We start from the raw sequence: 25,159 nt of genomic DNA on the forward strand, positions 1-25,159 counted from the left end.
TCAATTACAATATGACTTGTGTTGCAGTTGTACAGGTTAATCCCACAAAATAAACTGCGCTTAAATAAGCAATACGAAGCTGCAACTTAAAAGTGAGATATACACTAAAAGAACATAAATGAAAAACTAAGTTGCGCTAACAGTGAGATGGTAAAATAATTGACATATATATTATCAATGCATTAGTGACAAGAAAAAAAATGAAAAAGTAAATGAATTAAACACAACAGAGCCAGGAAACCAAAGTTCCTAATTGAAAGTGAACATCAGTGATAGTCCAACAAATGGTGACTAGGTGATTTTCCTACCATATAAGTGACCAATGGACTGAAAATGTAGAAAAGTGAAGTTTCTACCACCAAAAGCCGTATCCTCCACCGCTCATATATCCTGCTTACCAGAAATATAGACCACAAGGGTCAACAGCACTAGGGATATAACCAAACATAAGCCATTGTATCCTATGGGGAAGATGGAACTTCACCTCTGTAGTTCTCCAGGTACTGGGCAACTTGTCAAAGGATAATGATCCCCAAAAGATATAACAAGAAAGGCTCCATAGCGTAAAAATGTATGATATTTTATTGTGAATAAAAATGATTGCACTTACAAGATCGTAGTATTCAAAGGCATAGAACAAGCCGGCCAGCTACACAAACAACGCCCATCCTTCCAGGATCTCCCAAAAGCGCGGTGACGTCAGCACGTCGCAGACCCGACACGTTTTCATCACAGATGACATCCTCCTGGGGCAAGTTTTACAGGTGCATCTCAAAAAATTAGAATATCATCAAAAAGTTAATTTATTTCAGTAATTCAATTCAAAAAGTGAAACTCGTATATTATATGAGGATTCATTACACACAGAGTGAAATATTTCAAGCATTTCTTTCTATTTATTTTGATAATTATGGGTTACAGTCAATGAAAACCCAAAATTCAATATCTCAGAAAATTTGAATATTGTGAAACAGTTCAATATTGTAGACCCACAGTCACTGACACCCTCCACAAAGAGGGTAAGTCACAAAAGGTCATTGCTAAAGAAGCTGGCTGTTCACAGTCAGAGTGCTGATTCCGAGCATATTAATGAAAGGTTGAGTGGAAGGAAAAAGTGTGGTAGAAAAAGGTACACAAGCAACAGGAATAACCGCAGCCTTGGGAGGATTGTGAAGCCAACGCCATTCAAGAATTTGGGGGAGATTCACAAGGAGTGGACTACGGCTGGTGTCAGTGCTTTAAGACCACACACACAGACGTATCCAGGACCTGGGCTACAACTGTCGCATTCCTTGTGTCAAGCCACTCCTGAACCAGAGACAATGTCGGAAGAGTCTTACCTGGGCTAAGGAGAAAAAGGACTTGACTGTTGCTCAGTGGTCCAAAGTCATCTTTTCAGATGAAAGTAAATTTTGCATTTCATTTGGAAATCAAGGTCCCAGAGTCTGGTGGAAGAATGGAGAGGCACAGAATCTAAGTTACATGAGGTCCAGTGAGAAGTTTCTACAGTCCGTAAAGATATAGGGAGCCATGTCATCTGCTGGGGTTTGTCCACTGTGTTTTATCGATTCCAAAGTCTGCACAGCCCTCTACCAGGAAATTCTAGAGCACTTCATGCTTCCCTCTGCTGACCAGCTTTATGGAGATGCTGATTTTACTTTCCAGCAGAACTTGCCACCTGCCCACACTGCCAAAAGTACCAATACCTGGTTTAATGATCATGGTATCACTCCGCTTGATCAGCCAGCAAACTCGCCTGCCCTAAACCCCATAGAAGAGAATCTGTGGGGTATTGTCAAGAGGAAGATGGGACACCAGACCCGACAATGCAGACGAGCTGAAGGCCGCTATCAAAGAAACCTGAGCTTCTATACCACCTCAGGAGTGCCCCAGACCGATCGCCTCCATGCCACACCGCTTTGATGCAGTAATTCATGCAAAAGAAACCCCGACCATGTATTGAGTGTAGGGCTGCAACGACGCGTCGACGTAATCGATTACGCCGACTACGAAATTTCGTCGACATGCGTGAAAAGCGTTGACGCGTCAACACGTGACGTCATACGCCCCCTGGCCGGACTCGCCTACCGGAATACCAAGATACGGCCGGCCTGCATCGCCGCTTTAAGCATTGCCGGCCGGGCCGCTGCATTGATTGGGGCCGCTGCAGGCTGATCCCTCCCACTGTCCCACACAGACGAGATGTCACGCACCACTCCAGCAGCAGCATGTGATCGCAGGTGAGCCTGAGGAGTCTGCACTTGGAGAGGGGCTTACTAAGTGGTCTGTACTAGGTGGGAGGGCTTACTGAGGGGTCTGCACTGGGAGGGGGGCTTACTAAGTGGTCTGTACTAGGTGGGAAGGCTTACTGAGGGGTCTGCACTGGGAGGGGGCTTACTAAGTGGTCTGTACTAGGTGGGGGGGCTTACTGAGGGGTCTGCACTGGGAGGGGGGCTTACTAAGTGGTCTGTACTAGGTGGGAAGGCTTACTGAGGGGTTTGCACTGGGAGGGGGGCTTACTAAGTGGTCTGTACTAGGTGGGAGGGCTTACTGAGGGGGCTTACTAAGTGGTCTGTACTAGGTAGGAGGGCTTACTGTGGGGTCTGTACTGGGAGGGGGCTTACTAAGTGGTCTGTACTAGGTGGGAGGGCTTACTGAGGGGTCTGCACTGGGAGGGGGGCTTACTAAGTGGTCTGTACTAGGTGGGAGGGCTTACTGTGGGGTCTGTACTGGGAGGGGGCTTACTGAGGGGTCTGTGCTGGAAGTGGGCTTACTGAGGGGTCTGTACTGGGAGGGGGGGCTTACTAAGTGGTCTGTACTAGGTGGGAGGGCTTACTGTGGGGTCTGTACTGGGAGGGGGCTTACTGAGGGGTCTGTGCTGGAAGGGAGCTTACTGAGGGGTCTGTACTGGGAGGGGGCTTACTGAGGGGTCTGAAATGGAAGGGGGGTTTACTGAGGGGTCTGTACTGGGAGGGGGCTTACTGAGGGGTCTGTACTGAGAGGGGGCTTACTGAGGGGTATGTACTGAGATGGGGGCTTACTGAGGGGTCTGTATTAATTACAGGATTAATTAGCTAATCGAAAAAAATAAAATAAAAAATCGTTAATCGTTAGTTGCAGCCCTAATTGAGTGCATAGTATACTGTACATGGGCATTCTTTTCAGTAAGCCAACATTTCTGTATTAAAAACCTTTTTTTTTCTTTTTTTTTTTTATTGGTCTTATGTAATATTCTAATTTTATGAGATATTGAATTTTGGGTTACCATAATCTTCAATTAAAAGAAAGAAATGCTTGAAATATATCTCTGTGTGTATCCCATATATTATGAGTTTCACTTTTTGAATTTAATTGCTGAAATAAATTAACTTTTTGGCGATTTTCCAATATTTTGAGATGCACCTGTATATGCTATATACATTTTTTTTATTTTTTTTTTTTCCCCACAAAAATAGAATTACCCTTTCATGTCGGATGACAGAAACTCAAACCATAGCAAGAGATGGACCGTTAATATTTTGACCAAGTACTTTACCTTCTCTCTCTGACCATAAACCTTTACACCCTAACCACTCTTCCCAAGACATTCCAAAACACTGAACAATAGTGACATTAAAAATAATAGACAACCAATGACACAAGCTAGAGAGTCCATGTCTTTTCCTGGTGTCATGCTGCTGCCAACTCCACACACTCCACTCAATGAAAAGACTTCTGTTGATATATTTCTTAAAGCTGCCAACAAACTATTTGCACATTTTGGAAATTTGCATTACTCATTGCAAAATGAGGAAAAACTAAGTTCTGCCCCATGTATTCATTGGGAAAGAATGTTAAAATATGCAATTATAAACTTGCTCTGCCGATTTACATTAAAGTGGAGCTCTGAACAAAACTTTGGGTTACAGTGGGGAAAAATTGGGTACCTAAAGCTTTCGAAGAGTCAGAACCAAGTAAAATCTTGAGGAGCCCCAAGGGATAAAGAAAGTATCATTCATTTTCTTTGTGTCTTTTAATGTTTTTTTTTAATTATTTTTTTTAGATGACTGCAGCTTAGCTTTGTGCTTATTCAATAACACAATGCAATAATTTGTGGCAAAAAATCAGAAATTACGTCTATCTACTTAAGCTTTTGGGAACTCCTATTTGATTGGTCAGATTTTTTTTTTTTTTACAGCACAATACTGCTTTGTATGCCAATATGCAAGTACTAAAGCACAAACACAACACAACATACAGTACATATCCAATAAAAAAAAAATATATATATATATACAGTGCCTTGCAAAAGTATTCGGCCCCCTTGAACTTTTCGACCTTTTGCCACATTTCAGGCTTTAAACATAAAGATATAAAACTGTAATTTTTTGTGAAGAATCAACAAGTGGGACACAATCATGAAATGGAATGAAATTTATTGGATATTTCAAACTTTTTTAACAAATAAAAAACTGAAAAATTGGGTGTGCAAAATTATTCAGCCCCCTTAAGTTAATACTTTGTAGCGCCACCTTTTGCTGCGATTACAGCTGTAAGTCGCTTGGGGTATGTCTCTATCAGTTTTGCACATCGAGAGACTAACATTTTTGCCCATTCCTCCTTGCAAAACAGCTCGAGCTCAGTGAGGTTGGATGGAGAGCGTTTGTGAACAGCAGTTTTCAGTTCTTTCCACAGATTCTCGATTGGATTCAGGTCTGGAGTTTAACTTGGCCATTCTAACACCTGGATATGTTTATTTGTGAACCATTCCATTGTAGATTTTGCTTTATGTTTTGGATCATTGTCTTGTTGGAAGACAAATCTCCGTCCCAGTCTCAGGTCTTCTGCAGACTCCATCAGGTTTTCTTCCAGAATGGTCCTGTATTTGGCTCCATCCATCTTCCCATCAATTTTAACCATCTTCCCTGTCCCTGCTGCAGAAAAGCAGGCCCAAACATGATGCTGCCACCACCATGTTTGACAGTGGGGATGGTGTGTTCAGGGTGATGAGCTGTGTTGCTTTTACGCCAAACATAACGTTTTGCATTATTGCCTAAAAGTTTGATTTTGTTTTCATCTGGCCAGAGCACCTTCTTCCACATGTTTGGTGTGTCTCCCAGGTGGCTTGTGGCAAACTTTAAACAACACTTTTTATGGATATCTTTAAGAAATAGCTTTCATCTTGCCACTCTTCGATAAAGGCCAGATGTGTGTCTCCCACCTCAGCTGTAGATCTCTGCAGTTCATCCAGAGTGATCATGGGCCTCTTGGCTGCATCTCTGATCAGTCTTCTCCTTGTATGAGCTGAAAGTTTAGAGGGACGGCCAGGTCTTTGTAGATTTGCAGTGGTCTGATACTCCTTCCATTTCAATATTATCGCTTGCACAGTGCTCCTTGGGATGTTTAAAGCTTGGGAAATCTTTTTGTATCCAAATCCGGCTTTAAACTTCTCCACAACAGTATCTCGGACCTGCCTGGTGTGTTCCTTGTTCTTCTTGATGCTCTCTGCGCTTTAAACGGACCTCTGAGACTATCACAGTGCAGGTGCATTTATACAGAGACTTGATTACACACAGGTGGATTTTATTTATCATCATTAGTCATTTAGGTCAACATTGGATCATTCAGAGATCCTCACTGAACTTCTGGAGAGAGTTTGCTGCACTGAAAGTAAAGGGGCTGAATAATTTGGCACGCCCAATTTTTCAGTTTTTTATTTGTTAAAAAAGTTTGAAATATCCAATAATTTCCTTCCACTTCATGATTGTGTCCCACTTGTTGTTGATTCTTCACAAAAAAATTACAGTTTTATATCTTTATGTTTGAAGCCTGAAATGTGGCAAAAGGTCGAAAAGTTCAAGGGGGCCGAATACTTTCGCAAGGCACTGTATATATAGTGGCTGGCTCTATTTTACAGTTTCCAGCATTTGTACATTCTATATTTAACTCCAGTTAAAAAACGTTTTTTGGGTTGGATGGGCAGGTGTTTTCCTGCTTGACCCCTCCCCCGAATGTACAATGTTGGTCTGATGTAAGGCCATTGGTTGCTTGGTTTCTTTTTGGACTATAACCGAACATGTTTTGCAATACAAGTCTCCTTATAGTTGACCACTTTGGCACAGTTCCTAATACCCATTGGTAGACTTCCATGGATTTCTGTCTTAACTCCTTACCCTTAAAACATGCCATCATTGATAACTTCTTGTTTACTGTTTAGGTTGACATACGTTGGACTCTTTTGTATTACATTATAACGTTTTACTGTAAGACAAAAGGTGACCTCTACCCTTGCTACATCCCAAAAATAGAATCTACAAAGAAATGCAAGAATTAGTCTTACAACTGGTAGACTTTACTGGCACATTATATGAGACTGAGACAGTGTTTATAAAATTATCAAAAAGTTTTATTAGTACATATCTCTAAGACTCCGTTCACACTGGGGCGACCTGGTCGCCGGACAGGTCGCCGTAGGTCGCCTGCCATAGAGTAGCTGTGGAACCGTTCTAATAGGAGCGACACAAGTTGCTCCGACATAGAAAAAGGGTCCGGAGCTTCTTTGGGGCGACCTGGAGCGACCTGCATTGACTTCAATGATATGAAGTCCGTGCTGGCCGCTCCGAGGTCGCCCCGGCAAGTAGCGTCGCCCCAGTGTGAACGGGGTCTTAAAGGTGCTTACATAGCATCAAAGAAACAAAAGCAATCCATGTGACATTGCAGTTTAAAGTGTGACCCCTATATACCACCTCTCAGATAATGGTGTGATACATGTTACATAAACCACTGAAGGTGTCTGTACGGCCTCTTCACGACCAATGATGGAGGGTGTCACTACATCAGGATAGGTATATAGATGCTTATCTACCCACCTAGTCTTTCTGCGTATACGATTGTAGGGGATATTTGGGGACAGCAATGCCATTATACAGAAAGACATATCTGTTTATATATTGATATGGGTAGTGTATGTCTATTAAAAGTCATCAGCTACACTTTGTGTAGCTGTTGACTTTTAATAATCCATTCTTTACATGAAAGTGGAGTTCCAGCCGTTTTGCGTTTTAAGATACAAAACCTTCTGACTTTACAATCCCTTTAGGTGGCATTTCAATTAAAAATAGAAAGCATCATAAGCTAGAAATAGACCTGACATTATGGTAGGACATGCAAACCTACAAAGTGAGTACACACCTCACATTTTTGTAAAAATGTTATTCTATCTTTTCATGTGACAACACTGAAGAAATTACACTTTGCTACAATGTAAAGTAGTGAGTGTACAGTTTGTATAACACTGTAAATTTGCTGTCCCCTCAAATTAACTCAACACACAGCCATTAATGTCTAAACCTCTGGCAACAAAAGTGAGTACACCCCTAAGTGGAAATGTTTAAATTGGGCTCAAAATGTCAATATTTTGTGTGGCCACCATTATTTTCCAGCACTGCATTAACCCTTTTGGGCATGGAGTTCACCAGAGCTTCACAGGTTGCCACTGGAGTCCTCTTCCACTCCTCCATGACAACATCACGGAGTTGGTGGATGTTAGAGACCTTGCGCTCCTCCACCTTCCGTTTGAGGAAGCCCCACAGATGCTCAATAGGGTTTAAAGCGGAGTTCCGGGCACAAAATCAATGTTTTTTTTTTTGTGCCCGTCCACTAGTTCTGGATAACCTGAAAAGGAATTGGATAGTTAGGTTTTTTTTTTTTTTAAACTCACCTTGTAATTGTAGATCGTAAATACTCACCTCAGGGTACTTCCTCCCTCGGAGCCGCGGCTCACCCCGTCACTTCCTGCCTCGCGATGATTCCTGGGAGCTGAACGTCATAGCTCCCAGGAATCAATGCGACGGCAGCGGCCCCGCACGTCATTTCCGGGCGACGCCGCATTCCCCTGCTAAACAGCTTCTGGGCATGCCCAGAAGCTGTTTAGGAATGCGGCGCCGCACCGGAAGTGACGAGAGGGGCCGGTGCGGCGCATTCTGGGAGAAGAAGACGCGGAAGAAGACGCAGAAGAGGACCGCGCCGGCTTCAGCTGCCCACAAGAGACATGGAAACGCTGTGGAAGAAATTTTATAAGTAAGTATTTCTTCTAAAAGGTAAGTGCGAACCGGGACAGATCAGAGGCTAGCCATTGTGGAATGTGCTAGCCCTGACTGTCCCGGGGGTATGCTTATTGAAAAATGACATCTGTGCCCGGAACTCCGCTTTAAGTCTGAAGGCATGCTTGGCCAGTCCATCACCTTTACCCTCAGCTTCTTTAGCAAGGCAGTGGTCATCTTGGAGGTGTGTTTGGGGTCGTTATCATGTTGGAATACTGCCCTGTGGCCCAGTCTCTGAAGGGAGGGGATCATGCTCTGCTTCAGTATGTCACAGTAGATGTTGGCATTCATGGTTCCCTCAATGAACTGTGCTCTCCAGTGATGGCAGCACTCATGCAGCCCCAGAGCATGACACTCCCACCACCATGCGTGACTGTAGGCAAGACACACTTGTCTTTGTACACCTCTCCTGGTTGCCGCCCAACATGTTTGACACCATCTGAACCAAATTTTATCTTGGTCTCATCAGACCACAGGACATGGTTCCAGTAATCCATGTCCTTAGTCTGCTTGTCTTCAGCAAACTGTTTGCGGGCTTGATTGTGCACCATCTTTAGAAAAGGCTTCTTTCTGGGACGACAGCCATGCAGACCAATTTGATGCAGTGGGTGGCGTATGGTCTGAGAACTGAAAGGCTGATCCCCCACCCCTTCAACCTCTGCAGCAATGCTGGCAGCACTCATACCTCTATTTCCCAAAGACAACCTCTGCATATGATGCTGAGCATGTGCACTCAACTTCTTTGGTAGACCATGGCAAGGCCTGTTCTGAGTGGAACCTGTCCTGTTAAAGCGCTGTATGGTCTTGGCCACCGTGCTGCAGCTCAGTTTCAGGGTCTTGGCAATCTTCTTATAGCCTAGGCCATCTCTATGTAGAGCAACAATTCTTTTTTTTTTTCAGATCTTCAGAGAGTTCTTTGCTATGAGGTGCCATGTTGAACTTCCAGTGACCAGTATGAGAGAGTGAGAGCGATAACACCAAATGTAACACACCTGTTCCCCATTCACACCCTAGACCTTGTAATGCTAATGAGTCACATGACACCGGGGAGGAAAAATGGCTAATTAGGCCCAATTTGGACATTTTTACTTAGGGGTGTACTCACTTCTGTTGCCAGCAATTTAGACATTAATGGCTGTGTTTTGAGTTATTTTGAGGGGACAGCAAATTTACACTGTTATACAAGCTGTACACTCACTACTTTACATTGTAGTAAAGTGACAACACATGAAAAGATATAATAAAATATTTAAAAATGTGAGGGGTGTACTCACTTTTGTGAGATACTGTATGTGTTTTCAGCTGCGTATTTAGATGAAATTAGTATATGGACATGAAAAAAAAGCATCAGTAGGCTATTCTCTCTCTCTCCTTCTCTACATACAGTGGGTAAAATAAGTATTGAACACATCACTATTTTTGGTGGTGAAAATTTCATATCTATAGCACCTTTAGAAATATATTTACCTAGAAAATTGGTGACATGTTCAATACTTATTTTACCTGCTGTATATACTTACATCTGCAGTTATTTCATTTCATGTTTATTCTATACATCTCTAATCATGAAGAGTGTAGAACAGAACTCTGTTGAAACCAAACTGACATGATGAACAAGTAGTAAATGAAGAGCACATGACATGCATTTGCAAGGAAAATATCACTTGGACTGATAGCCTCCATACAAATTGTATTTTATATTAGGCTTGTGGGCAGTTGCAGCCTACTTTCTCCATAGCAGGTAGTGTTCTCCACAGCGGTACTGTAGCTGGAGAGGAAGTCAAGAGGAACATAGTTTCTCTATTGGTTTTCTGGGTCACTGGGAAAGGATCCAATTGAATGCTGCCCACCCATGTGATTCTGCAGCCATCTTGGGTCATGCAGAGCCTTTTTAAGGCCCTGGCATTCAGGTTTGGTGCACATTTGTGAGTTGGTAGAGTAGCGACAGGTAGCCTGCCTGTTAGGGACAGCACTAGTGGCAGGAAAAGGTTCCTAATTAGACATGTGCAGTTCATTTAGTTCCGAATCGAAATTCGGTTGAATTTTTCATTTTGGAAATTCAGATGTATCTGAATTTTTAAATTACAATAGTACCAAATTTAAACAAATCCAAAAAATAACAGAAAAAAAATTCGGACAAAATTCGACCTTGAATAGTTTTCGAATAAATTACAAATAGTTTTCAAATTCGAAATGTTTTCGATTTGTTTTCTAGTTTCCAAGGAGAATAAAATAGAATAGAAAGTAAAGGAAAAAATAGAATAGAATAAAAAAAATTGAATAAATATAAAGAATATAACCATCTTCTGAAATTCAAATTTTTAAATAGAACAGAAAAAGAAGAATGGAATAGAAAAGAATAGAACTGAAAAAACAATGGAATAGAATAAATATAACAACGTCCCAGAATTCAAATAGAATCAATTAGAATTTGAGTAGAACAGATTGAAATAGAAAATAACAGAATAGTATAGAAAAAAAAACAGCAGAATAGAATAGAATGAATATAATCATCTTCCGAAAGTCGAATTTTGAATAGAATGAATTTGAATGTGAATTGAATAGAATAGAAAATAACAGAATAGAAAAAAAAGAAAAGAATAGAATAGAATAAAAAAAACTGAATAAAATATAAAAAAGTCCATGAGCCCCAATGAGATCTAACTGCGGCCATATTATTGACCAAGCCGCGATGTCATCATGGCAGTGGCACAGCTCTCTCAATGGACATCACGCCATCCATTAAGATTGCAATGGACATGGACCGATGACATCAACGGCGCTGCTTAAGTAAATACCTCCTAAACGGTACACGTTAAGAAGTTATTTACTGTACCTACAGGTAAGCCTTTTATAGGCTTACCTGTAGATATAAATCAACAAAAACAACTTTACTGCAATTTTAAAATAATTCTAAAGGTAAAAATTCAAAAAATATAAAAAAAACATTTCATACTTACCTGCTCTGTGCAGTGGTTTTACACAGAGCAGCCCTGATCCTTCTCTTCGTCCCCTGCTGGTGCTCCTGGCTCATCCCACCTGCCGAGTGCCCCTATAGCAAGATGTTTGCTATGGGGGCACTCGTGTGCTTCCTGCAGAGCCTCCTCGGCCACACCCCACCCCTGCCCCTCACTTCCTCCTCAATCGCTGTGATTGACAGCAACAGGAGCCAATGGCTCTCACTGCTGCTTCTCAGTCCAATGAGGAGGGAGAGAGACAGTGCTCTTGTGCACATCACTGGATTGAGATCGGGCTCAGGTAAGTATAAGTTTATTTTTACCTTAATACATAGAATACATTAGGGTAAGAAAACCTTTAGACCCACTTTAACCTGTGCCCAGACTATGGACATCCTGAGGATAAATTACTTCACAACGTATGCAGCTACAGAGATCAGTGAGGTCTTATTTTAAGACATCCTAGGCACAAGGCACTTTACGTGGAATTTTTTTTTTTTTCAAATTTTACATCTTTTGTAAACTGTTTTAAATTTTTATGCTTTATATAAAACTAAGAGGTCCCAGGGTCAGCTTTTATCGCTGAGTAGAGAATGTGCACATCAGTGTGCTGCAATGCTTAAGAAATACAGGAGGTCCTGGTATAATATTACAAACCTCACTCTAGGAGAGCCCCCAATGCATTGCATAAATTATTTTACTGAATCGTATTGCTAGCCATGACTGTGCCAAGGGCAAACAAAGAAAGGATTTTTTTTTTTTTACCCCAAAATGATTTTAGGATTTGGATCAAGATATAAAAATTTACTACTGCTTGCATAAATGCTGTCCAGGGAGCTATATAGGGAAATTCACACTATAGAATGATGAATTTGCCAAATAAATCTTGCAGCTTCTGATTATAGGTCCATAGAGCAGTAGTTGGAGCTTTAGAGTATTTGCCCAGAATGACATAAGAGCTGGTATTGTGTCATTGCTTTATAGTCCTGTTCCCTAGAAAGGAATCTTTACAGCTGACAAAGAATATAAATTCCTGATCCAACAAATTCTCACAAATAGCTTCAAAACCCACACATAGGTACATTTGGCAGATGCTTTGATTCTGAATCAGCCATTGGCTTCTATATATGACCAGTGCCACAATGGTATGATCTTTCCACTTCTGGCTATAATCCCCATGCCATCTTAAAGTCCCATCTTGAAACCTAAAGCTACCTACAAGCATAAACCTGCAGATGACTGCATGCATGACCCAACCGCCAAACAATCTAGTACAAAATAATTCTGCGAACTCACACAAGGAAACTCATGTTTGTACCTATTAAAGTGCTATCAAACCCATTCGTTTTTCTTTTTTTTAGGCTTTTTTCCCCATCTGTTTTCACCTGGTGATCTGGCTAGTAACACATCTCCTCCTGTATGTGTGATGCCCTCACTCTGGATGAAGGAGCAGAGAGGCACATGCGGACCGTTCAGATCCGCCTGTCAGTTTTCCAGGCGGATCTGAACGGATGCCCCATGCATCTCTATGGGGCATCGGATGTCAGCGGAGACATGTCCTCTGACATCCGATTCGATCCTGTCCGTCAAGTCTGGACAGATGGAAACCCTATTTTCCATCCGCCCAGCGGATCGGATCGGATGAACGGACAGGCGGTCCATTCTCATCCGATTCCCCCATAGAGAACAGCGGGGACCTGACACCTCCGTCTCCGCACACAGTGCGGAGACAGAGCTGCCATCCGCCTGCTCAGCGGGGGATCGGCGGATCGAGATAAATGGAGTCCACTGACGGAGCAGCAAGTGTGAAAGGGGCCTTAGTGTCAACTCAAGGTTACTGTGAATGTGTTAAAAAGATATAGGAAGGTGTCCCTGCACAAGGGCACAAGGTTAAGTGTAGTAACAATCTGCTGAAACATCTTTATTCCTTCCCCACACTGTCATATACAATATATGTATATAGGTATCCTTTGTTTATCCATTTGTAGTAAGATGCCTTAACTTTGGCTCCTGCTGCTATCTCTGTGTCATAGGAGGTTTTAATACCCTAATGCAGAGAATTCATTAAGGTAAAAAAAAAAAATAATACATAAATACCATATTAAATGACATACTTTTTAATATATATATATTTTTTTTAACCACTTGCCGCCCGCCCACCGTCAAATGATGACAGAGCGGTGCGGCTCTCGTTCTGGGACAACGTCATGTGATGGCGCCCCAGAACAGCCTCTCTCTTGCCCCCATGGGGGGGGGGGGGTGTACGGGTGCAGTGCGGCCATTGTGGCCGTGCCATGTTGCTAGGACACGGCGCGACCCCGATCTTGGTAAAGAGCCAATGACACGGCTCTTTACCCATGTGATCGGCTGTGTCCAATCACAGCCAATCATATGTAAATGAGGAAGTGCCGTTTATCGGCTCTCCTCGCCTCACACTGTCTGAGTATGTGGAAAGCAGAGCCGATCAGCAGCTCCTCTCCTCAAAGGGGAGCCTAGGACAGGTAATCAGGGCACTGATCATCAGTACCCTGATTACTGTAAAGAAACAAAACAGTCCCCATAAGTCCCCCTAACCATTGCCCCTCAGTGCCCACCATCAGTGCCCATAGTGCTGCCAGTCAGTTCCCATTAGTGCCTGCTCATCTGTGCTGCCCATCAATGCCGCATATCAGTGCCACCAATCAGTGCTCATCAGTGCCACCTATCAGTGCCCATCATATTAGTACCTACTCATCAGTGCCACCTCATCAGTGCAGCATATTAGTAAAAATTACTTATTTTCAAAATTTACTCACAGAAAATAAGAAAACTTTTTTTTTTCAAAATTTCTGCCTTTTTTCTTTTTTTTTTTTGTAAGAAATAAAAAACCCAGCAGTGATTAAATACCACCAAAAGAAAGCTTTATTTGTGTGAAAAAAAAATGGTAAAAATTTTATATGGGTACAGTGTAGCATGACCGTGCAATTGTCATTCAAAGTGTGACAGCGCTAAAAGCTGAAAATTGGCCTGGGCAGGAAGGGGGTGAAAGTGCACGGTATTGAAATGGTTTAACAAAGTTTTAGGTAATTAAAAAGGCAGTGAATCTTCCACAAATTTTATTCCGGTTTCAGAAAAAAAACAAATAGTAATGAGACCACACTTTTCCATCTATTTAATGACATATTGATGGCTCAATAAGTTGAGTCACGGGAGAATGTTCCATCCTTATGCTTCTTTATCTTTCTGCCACATTGGACACCAGTGGCGGCCCGTGCATAGCGGGCGCCAGGGCGCCGCCCCCCTACCCCTGAAAAAAAGAAAAAAAAAAAGAAAAAAAGAAAAAAAAAATGACAAAGTTTTACAAAAAAAAAAATTGGGTTCGCCGGCCTTTGTAATGGAAGTGGTGGCTAGGGGGGGGGTGGGGTTACGTCCCAGAAGAGGCGCCGATCGGCAGCCTTCTGGGGGCGTAACCCGATCGCAAGTCCTTGCGATTGGACACCCCCACTTTCGGATATCCTGGCTGTGAAGTCTCCAGCCTGGACCAATCATCATCCAGGAAATCCGATCCCTGACGTCACAATGGGGGCGGTGCCGGTGCGTGAGTCAGTCACTCACCGTCACCGCCGCTCGGAGGACGAGGGAGAAGCCGCTCTCCTTCCCGCCGAGAGGACGGACTGGATCGAGGAGGGAAGAACCCGCCGCCGCCGCCAGGTAAGTGCATTAAATTGAAGGGAGCATGCACGCTGCACGCTGCATTGATTGGGGAACAATGCTGTGGGCACTCTGCATTTATTGGGGTACATTGCTGTGGTACTCTGCATTTATTGGGGTACAATGCTGTGGGCACTCTGCATTGATTGGGGGACAATGCTGTGGGCACTCTGCATTTATTGGGGGACAATGCTGTGGGCACTCTGCATTTATTGGGGTACAATGCTGTGGGCACTCTGCATTTATTGGGGTACAATGCTGTGGCGCTCTGCAATCATTGGGGTACAATGCTGTGGCACTCTGCAATCATTGGGGTACAATTCTGTGGCACTCTGCAATCATTGGGGTACAATGCTGTGGGCACTCTGCATTTATTGGGGGACAATGCTGTGGGCACTCTGCATTTATTGGGGTACAATGCTGTGGGCACTCTGCATTTATTGGGGTACAATGCTGTGGCGCTCTGCATTTATTGGGATACAATGCTGTGGCACTCTGCAATCATTGGGGTACAATGCTGTGGGCACTCTGCATTTATTGGGGTACAATGCTGTGGCGCTCTGCAATCATTGGGGTACAATGCTGTGGCACTCTGCAATCATTGGGGTACAATTCTGTGGCACTCTGCAATCATTGGGGTACAATTCTGTGGCACTCTGCAGTCATTGGGGTACAATTCTGTGGCGCTCTGCATTTATTGGGGTACAATGCTGAGGCACTCTGTATTTATTGGGGTACAATGCTGTGGCGCTCTGCATTTATTGGGGTACAATGCTGTGGGCACTCTGCATTTATTGGGGTACAATGCTGTGGGCACTCTGCATTTATTGGGGTACAATGCTGTGGGCACTCTGCAATCATTGGGGTACAATGCTGTGGCACTCTGCAATCATTGGGGTACAATTCTGTGGCACTCTGCAATCATTGGGGTACAATGCTGTGGCACTCTGCAATCATTGGGGTACAATTCTGTGGCACTCTGTAATCATTGGGGTACAATTCTGTGGCACTCTGCAATCATTGGGGTACAATGCTGTGGGCACTCTGCAATCATTGGGGTACAATGCTGTGGGCACTCTGCATTTATTGGGGTACAATGCTGTGGGCACTCTGCAATCATTGGGGTACAATTCTGTGGCACTCTGCAATCATTGGGGTACAATGCTGTGGCACTCTGCAATCATTGGGGGACAATGCTGTGGGCACTCTGCAATCATTGGGGACAATGCTGTGGGCACTCTGCATTTATTGGGGTACAATGCTGTGGCGCTCTGCAATCATTGGGGTACAATTCTGTGGCACTCTGCAATCATTGGGGTACAATTCTGTGGCACTCTGCAATCATTGGGGTACAATTCTGTGGCACTCTGCAATCATTGGGGTACAATTCTGTGGCACTCTGCATTTATTGGGGTACAATGCTGTGGGCACTCTGCAATCATTGGGGACAATGCTGTGGCGCTCTGCAGTGATTGGGGACAATGCTGTGGCGCTCTGAATTGAAAGGGGCATGCACGCTGAACTCTGCATTGTGGGGGCACAGCACAGTGTTCATTGCATTGAAGGGGGCACAGCACAGTGTTCATTGCATTGAAGGGGGCACAGCACAGTGTTCATTGCATTGAAGGGGGCACAGCACAGTGTTCATTGCATTGAAGGGGGCACAGCTTCAAAGTCACGCAATTTTTTTACTGCGTTTTTTGGCGCGAAGCAATACCTATTACATTTTTCTTTTTGCGCCCCCCCCAAAAATTTTGAGCACCAGCCGCCACTGTTGGACACCATAGATCAGGGACCCCTGCCATAGATCATAACATCTTACTAAAAAAAAGGGAAAGCTGTTCGCTGATCCAGACAATACAGCTCTCTGCTGGTTCAAGTCCTTCTGTCAGGGATATCACAATGAGTCACTGCAGGGATACACTCATCCTCTTCAGGTTGGGCTCACACTGATGTGAATTGGATGTGGGTTTCTACGCATCCAATTCGCATGATAGGAGAGTGTGATCGGCTCTTAATAGAGCCCTTGGGCGGCCACAGTCCGAATTGCAGAAGGGTTCCTTGCATCATCTGGCTCTTTTCAGGTCTGAATTCAGGCAAAAATTTGGACCTGACTCACAACTGAAACGGAGAACAGGGATGTACTGGACCCCCTGATGTGAGCCGCGGTCACCGCCAGTGTGAACCCAGCCTTACTTCTAATATATTATGGAGTGCCACGGGGTTCCATCCTGTCGCCAATGTTATTTGCCATATACACGATTCTGCTGGAAAATCCAACACTATAGTTTTAGCTTCCTTTGCTGTGTAGATGACAAACACCTATCATTCAAACCAATTACAACAAAAGTTCCAGCGCTGACACTGCGACACCTATATTGTAAGAAGTCCCAGAACAAATCGGTGCTGCTTCCAAATGAGTGCTGTGAGCCAGCCAAAAGGGTTAATAAGTAAAGAAAGCAGTAAAACTTTAATAACATCAAATCTGGAGAGCGCTGCTTTCTTTTCTTGTCACTGGTTACCCTAGGACTAAAACTAGCCATACATGGGTCGAAATTTGTCCGGTTCTGAAGGAATTTCAATCCATGTATAAGTTATACACAAGTCGATCGATAGATCCTGTTGGAATACTTTCTCTCGATCAGCGTCGCTGGCTATAGCTGGCAATGCTGATCAGTGTATCCTAACAGTGGGAAAATTTCCCTGCTGTCAGAAAACAATAGTAGAGTGGGAGGGATTACCCCATGCACGCTGAGTGTGTGGATGGGAGAATCAAGTCATTTTCTTTGTGTGCTGTCAAACAGCAGGATGTACCTGATGGGGAACTAGTTCCCCTACTAAGAATTTACCAGCCATCTGGCTCTCAGTGTAACCGCCACAGTGGTCAAGGTGGAAGGAGTGTCCAGTGTCCATAAATTGGTTGCAAGTACAGTTCCAGTGTGTGACAGAATTGTAAAGGGTGTCTATGACACAGTGAATTCTCCCCAAAGTGGTTGTATAATGAGATTGCCTTTTAAGCCTAGTACACACTGGGCGACATTGGCCGGTTCAATAAAAACTGGCCGACATTCGGGATGAGCATTGTCGTACGAGCATGGTGGAAAACCAGCAGCCAACCGGCTCCCGATCAGCGCTCTCAGACAATGGCTGAGTGCACTGACCGGAGTGTTCTGGTGGGGGGGTCCCCCTGTCAGAACACAGTAGGACAGCAGGAGTAAATCATTGTACTAACATTGAATTGTTAGTACAGCATCTCCGACCAGAGCTGTCAGTTTTTGTTTTTTTTGTTCAACCTGCTGGGTAGAACTAGTGTGTACTAGGCTTTAGGCTACATTCTCAAGCATCTGTATCTGGTTTATCTAAATGCAGGTGCTAAACTGACCATACCTAAATGCAGGTGCTAAACTGACCATACCTAAATACAGGTGCTAAACTGACCATACCTAAATGCAGGTGCTAAACTGACCATACCTAAATGCAGGTGCTAAACTGACCATACCTAAATGCAGGTGCTAAACTGACCATACCTAAATGCAGGTGCTAAACTGACCATACCTAAATGCAGGTCCTAAACTGACCATACCTAAATGCAGGTGCTAAACTGACCATATCTAAAAACAGGTGCTAAACTGACCATACCTAAATGCAGGTGCTAAACTGACCATACCTAAATGCAGGTGCTAAACTGACCATACCTAAATGCAGGTGCTAAACTGACCATACCTAAAAGCAGGTGCTAAACTGACCATACCTAAATGCAGGTGCTAAACTGACCATACCTAAGTGCAGGTGCTAAACTTACCATACCTAAGTGCAGGTGCTAAACTTACCATACCTAAATGCAGGTGCTAAACTGACCATACCTAAATGCAGGTGCTAAACTGACCATACCTAAATGCAGGTGCTAAACTGACCATATCTAAAAACAGGTGCTAAACTGACCATACCTAAATGCAGGTGCTAAACTGACCATACCTAAATGCAGGTGCTAAACTGACCATACCTAAATGCAGGTGCTAAACTGACCATACCTAAATGCAGGTGCTAAACTGACCATACCTAAATGCAGGTGCTAAACTGACCATACCTAAATGCAGGTGCTAAACTGACCATACCTAAATGCAGGGGCTAAACTGACCATACCTAAATGCAGGTGCTAAACTGACCATACCTAAATACAGGGGCTAAACTGACCATACCTAAATACAGGGGCTAAACTGACCATACCTAAATGCAAGTAGAACCACAGTGTGGAGTATACTATTTAAACTTGTTGCACGTATCTACTGTATATGTGCTAAGAAATGGCCCTATAACTATATACAACGCATGGAAGTCATTGCCAATGTAAGTGTGGCCATAATATTATGACCACCCCACCATAACATTATGGCAACCCTCCTAATATTGACTAGGACCTCCTTTTGCCACCAAAACAGCCCTGACCTATTAAGGCATGGAGTCCACTAGACAAAGCATTACGCTGCCTCCATCAGCTTGCCTTCCCATAGTGCATCCTTGTGCCATCTCTACCCCAGGTAAGTGATGCACACAAACCCGGCCATCCGCATAATGTAAAAGAAAACATGATTCATCAGACCAGGCCACCTTCTTCCATTGCTCTGTGGTCCAGATCTGTTCCTCATGTGCCCATTGTAGATTCTTCTGGCTGTTGAGACAAGTCAGCATGGGCACCCTGACCCGTCTGTGGCTAAGCAGGCTCATACACCACTAACTGCAAGGCATTGTGTGTTCTGACACCTTTCTAACAGAACCAGCATTAACATTTTCAGCAATTTGAGCTACAATAGCTCTTCAATTGGATCAGACTACACAGGCCAGCCTATTCTCCCCATGTGTAATAATGAGCCTTGGCTACCCATGACCCTGTCACCAGTTCACAGCTTTTCCATTCTTGGACCACTTTTGGTAGGTCCTGACCACTGCAGACCAGGAACATCCAACAAGAGCTGCAGTTTTGAAGATCCTCTGACCCGGCTCCCAAGCCACTACAATTTAGCCCTTGTCAAAGTCACTAAAATCCTTAAACTTGCCCAATTTTCCTGCTTTCAACTTCAGGGACAACATGTTCACTTGCTATCTAATATATCCCATCCACTTTCAGGTACCATCGTCACGAGATAATCAATGTTATTCACTTTACCTGTCAGTGGTCATAATGTTATGACTTATTGGTGTAATATACTAATGCAATGAAGAAGTAGACCAGAACCTGTGTACAGTACTGTACTTCTACAGAGGACCGGTGCGAACAGTCAATTATGTGCAGAGGAATTTTACAAATAAAAACTTGCCTTGCACACGATTGGATGAATACAGCTTTACTAAGTGAAGAGTCTGCTTCTTTAGTAAATAAAGCCCCCCGTTCGGCCCATGTATAAAGCAATGTAAGGTTGATGTCAGATGGGCGATTTTTTATTTATTTATTTATTTTTTGCAGCAATTAACCACCAATTTTATTTAGCAGTTTCTTGCTAAGAAATGCATGATTTGGGATCACTAACTCCTACATTTTATAGCGTGTTGCTGATCTCACGCTTAGTGATCAAGATTTAGCAGTGTTTTGTGTCAGTGGAAAAATTGTCAGTGACAGCCGATCTTAATGCATCTCTATGGAATCGCTGAAGGAGAGTGATTTGCAGCAGAGCACAATTCAATGCTGTAGCATGATCGCCAATGACTCCAGTGATTACTACAAAATGGCCTGACATCAATCTAAATCCCCCATCTGACAGCAAGCTTAAAATACACAGAAACCCTAAAATACATTGGGTGCACTTGATCCTGGGATGGTGTATATTATCTTAGTCATGTGCCATACATGTATAGATAGCGATCCAAAAGATTCATCCATCCATGTGTGCATGGAAAAATCCCCCCTGCCAGGCTATTATATTCTGACAACCTGTACAGTGTCTTATTTTGATTTGATGCAGGTGCTGTTTGGTTGACAATTTTACAGCAAGCTCCCTCCACAAAAATTGATTGAACAATCAACTTTTATCAAATGGAGCGGTGCCGGTAGGCCCATACACTTCTCGAGCTTTGGCTGAGCCAACAGGAATCGACTGAATTTTGAGCTGTCTATGGCCAGCTTAATTTGTTTATTAATTTTTGATTTTATGTACAGTATTTTACTGTATATTTCTGTAGCACTTTTCTCCCTGAAGACTCAGAGTGCTTTATCTGCTGTTGGGGCAGATGGTGAAGAAGCCCTCTTGGCCAGACTCAGTAGAACATCACACTACGGCCAATGTAGACAGAAGCCAACCAACCTACCGGCAAAATAGGAAGATTTGAGCATGTAAAAGTAGGACATGCAAAAAGCAGTAAGAAAGGGATTGCTTGCATTTGTGTAAAAAGCCAGGAATCAGGAAGTGAGTAACAAGTCAGTAAGTCAGTAACAAGTAAGCACTGATGGGTATATCAGGGGCAACTGACAGTAGGTTTAATGAAGAAGTCTTGGGTATAGCTGGCAGGAAGGGCAATGATGGGAAAAATCAGAGGTACAGTTGGCAGTATGTTCAGTGATACTAAACGGCTGGTACAACTGGCAGCAGGCACATTGATGGGTAAATATAGGAAACAGTTGAAATTTGGGTAGTTGGGGTACAGTTGGCAGTAGGATCAGGGATAGGGAAGTTGGGTACAGTTGGTATTAGGGTCAGTGTTGGGGAATTTGGCGTACAGTTGGCTGTAGGTTCAGTGATGGGGAAGTTTGGGTACAGTTGGCAGTTCAGTCATTGATGGGGAAGTTGGGGGTACAGTTGGCAGTAGGCTCAGTGATGGGGAAGTTGGGGTACAGTTGGCAATGGGATCGTGATGGAAAAATCGGGTACAGTTGGCAGTAGGGTCAGTGATGGGGAAGTGGGGGTACAGCTGGCAGTAGGATCGGTGTTGGGGTACATTTGGCAGTAGGTTCAGTGATGGGAAAGTCGAGGTACAGTTGGCTATAGGATCAGTAATGGGGAAGTTGGGTACAGTTGGCAGTAGGATCAGTGATGGGGAAGTAGGGGTACAGCTGGCAGTAGGATCAGTGTTGGGTACAGTTGGCAGTAGGGTCAGTAATGGGGAAGTGGTGGTACAGCTGGCCGTATATTCAGTGATCGGAAAGTTGGGGTACAGTTGGCAGTAGGGTCAGTTAAGGGGAATTTGGGAGTACAGCTGGCAGTAGGATCAGTGTTGGGGAAATTGGGGTACAGTTGGCAGTAGGTTCAGTGATGGGAACATTGGGGTACAGTTGGCTGTAGGATCAGTGATGAGGAAGTGGGGGTGGGGGCAGTGATGGGGAAGTGGGGGTACAGCTGGCAATAACTTAAGATCAGTGTTGGGGATTGAAATATTTTTTACCATTATTGTCTATGGGCATTCCATTTTGTTCCATTATTCTCTATGGGCATTCCATTTCCATGTTAAAGTCTATGGGCATTCCTTTCTGTCATTCCTTTTAGCATGTCCCAGTCGGGTTACAGTTGGCTGTAGGATCAGTGATGGGAAAGTCGGGGTACAGTTGGCTGTATGATCAGTGATGGGGAAGTGGGGAGGGGCAGTGATGGGGAAATGGGGGTACAGCTGGCAGTAAGATCAGTATTGGGGAAGTTGTGTGGTACAGTTGGCTGTAGGATCAGTAATGGGGAAGTGGTGGGGGGGGGGGGCAGTTGGGAGTAGGATCAGTGATGGGGAAGTGGGGAGGGGCAGTGATGGGGAAATGGGGGTACAGCTGGCAGTAAGATCAGTGATGGGGAAGTTGGGGTACAGTTGGCTGTAGGATAAGTAATAGGGAAGTGGGGGGGGGGCAGTTGGTTGTAGGATCGGTAATGGGGAATGGGGGGGGCAGTTGGAAGTAGGATCAGTGTTGGGGAAGTTGGGGTACAGTTGGCTGTAGGATCAGTAATGGGGAAGTGGGGGGCAGTTGGGAATAGGATCAGTGATGGGGAATTTGGGGTACAGTTGGCTGTAGGATCAGTAATGGGGAAGTTGGGAGAAGGATCAGTGATGGGGAAGTGGGGGGCAGTTGGGAATAGGATCAGTGATGGGGAATTTGGGGTACAGTTGGCTGTAGGATCAGTAATGGGGAATTGGGGGGGGGGGGCAGTTGGAAGTAGGATCAGTGTTGGGGAAGTTGGGGTACAGTTGGCTGTAGGATCAGTAATGGGGAAGTGGGGGGCAGTTGGGAATAGGATCAGTGATGGGGAATTTGGGGTACAGTTGGCTGTAGGATCAGTAATGGGGAAGTTGGGAGAAGGATCAGTGATGGGGAAGTGGGGGGCAGTTGGGAATAGGATCAGTGATGGGGAATTTGGGGTACAGTTGGCTGTAGGATCAGTAATGGGGAAGTTGGGAGAAGGATCAGTGATGGGGAAGTGGGGGGCAGTTGGGAATAGGATCAGTGATGGGGAATTTGGGGTACAGTTGGCTGTAGGATCAGTAATGGGGAATTGGGGGGGCAGTTGGAAGTAGGATCAGTGTTTGGGAAGTTGGGGTACAGTTGGCTGTAGGATCAGTGATGGGGAAGTGGGGGGCAGTTGGGAATAGGATCAGTGATGGGGAATTTGGGGTACAGTTGGCTGTAGGATCAGTAATGGGGAAGTTGGGAGAAGGATCAGTGATGGGGAAGTGGGGGGCAGTTGGGAATAGGATCAGTGATGGGGAATTTGGGGTACAGTTGGCTGTAGGATCAGTAATGGGGAATTGGGGGGGCAGTTGGAAGTAGGATCAGTGTTTGGGAAGTTGGGGTACAGTTGGCTGTAGGATCAGTGATGGGGAAGTGGGGGGCAGTTGGGAATAGGATCAGTGATGGGGAATTTGGGGTACAGTTGGCTGTAGGATCAGTAATGGGGAAGTTGGGAGAAGGATCAGTGATGGGGAAGTCAGGGTACAGGTGCCCCCCATTAGGCTTACTCACGTGCAGTGACCCCAGTGTCCTCCAGCTCCCGATCATTGGTACAGCCGCCTTGCTCCAGCCTGGCATCAGACGCCGCACAGCAGTAGCGCAGTACACATGAGCCGCAGCAGATGGTGGCATCCACCGTATCGAAGTCCTCCGGACATTGGAATCCCGCCTGGTAATTGCCGGCAGCGTCCACCCAGCCGTGACAGTACTCCCCCTGAGCCCTGGCACTGCCCCAGGTCAGCACGGCGAGCACTAAGTAAACTGCTAGTAAGCCCATAGTAGTGCCCAGTGCAGAGCCCAGTGTCGGCTTCCTCTAGAGCAGAGAGCGGCTTCTCACCCGTCCAGGGATAGCGCACACCCGGCCGCCATCCTCTTCTATGGGAAGCATGCTGTGTGCCCCGACACCGCTCACCGGGGAGCCCTGGCACAGCTCTGACCGGGGAGCCTTGGCACAAGTTTAGCCTGGAGGAGAGCGGTCAGTGTCCGATCCTCTGCTATCCCAGCCTGGAATCCCGGGGCTGTTGCTGCTGCTGCTGGTTTCTCTCAGCCTCTGGTGGTCTCCCCCCTGTCTGGCAGCCAGCTAGAGCCCCCCGGCTGTCACTCCCAGCCCCCGGGGTCACAAGGCAGCTAATGAGAGCAGCTCCCTGCCACTCACTGGCCTCCATTGTCACCAGCACACAGGCACTTCTCATCTTCCCCCTGGGAGCTGCCAGCACAATGCAATCCAGAGCACAAGCCCCCCTCATTACTCACTATTTATTTTTAAATGCAGGCTAATTTCAAGTGGATTTTTTTGGGGGCTGAAAAGAAAAAGGCATCTCATTCATCCCATGCAGGGGGCCACTCTCCTTTTACAGCCTTTGTATCTGATTTTCTGTTATAAAGTATAATAACATTTATCTGCTGCTGGCTGATGTCATTAGATGTGCACCCCCCTGCTATGAATGTTTTACTAATCCCATCACATGCATTTATTAGGGCTTTTCATAAATTACAACATGCACAGGTTGGTGCCGGGGAGGCTAAATAATTAATTGCGGTAATGTATTAAAGTTTGAGTGACCACCTGGTACCAGATTATCACTGGGGGTCCTGCCAGCTTGGATTTTATGCTTTTCATTCCAATAGATTTTTTTTTTTCTCCCTTGTTAGGAAGGAGTCAGTTTTCTGACCTGCTGGGCTGTAATTAAAGACATTTCCATGGGATTGCTTAAGGTCAGTGTAATGAAGGTCCATTGATATCACATTCATTAGAAAGGTGCACCCTTATCTACAGTATATAAGAGGACTTCACCTATTTGTTATGTTTGTACAAAGAACATAGAAATGAATAATTCCAACTATTGCCTACTCACTGGGGGGAAATCAGTAAAGCATTTATGACACTTTCCTGGCTGCATGGTCCCTTTAAGTTGTCCTATGAATCCTTGATGAAAGCCTTGTGACAGTTTTGGTAAAGTCCGGTACACACGGGCCGATGCTGGCCATCACCATCCAGTCCATCAAAAACCAGCCTA

At 44.6% G+C, this 25,159-nt stretch overlaps 1 protein-coding gene across 1 annotated transcript in view; it reads right to left on the reverse strand.

Moving 5' to 3' along the window:
* The window catches only part of SHISA3 (shisa family member 3), a 34,542-nt gene extending 10,543 nt beyond the window's left edge, over positions 1 to 23,999 (reverse strand). The window contains exon 1 of the mRNA XM_082272221.1: positions 23,655 to 23,999. Coding sequence (XP_082128347.1) covers positions 23,655 to 23,919 — 265 coding nt within the window. The 5' untranslated portion in view covers positions 23,920 to 23,999. The remainder of the gene's footprint in view (positions 1 to 23,654) is intronic.
* Between the last annotated feature and the right edge of the window lie 1,160 nt (positions 24,000 to 25,159).

This window comes from Pelophylax lessonae (genome assembly GCF_965119305.1).
Source record: "Pelophylax lessonae genome assembly, chromosome: 1".
Classification (NCBI taxonomy): domain Eukaryota; kingdom Metazoa; phylum Chordata; class Amphibia; order Anura; family Ranidae; genus Pelophylax; species Pelophylax lessonae.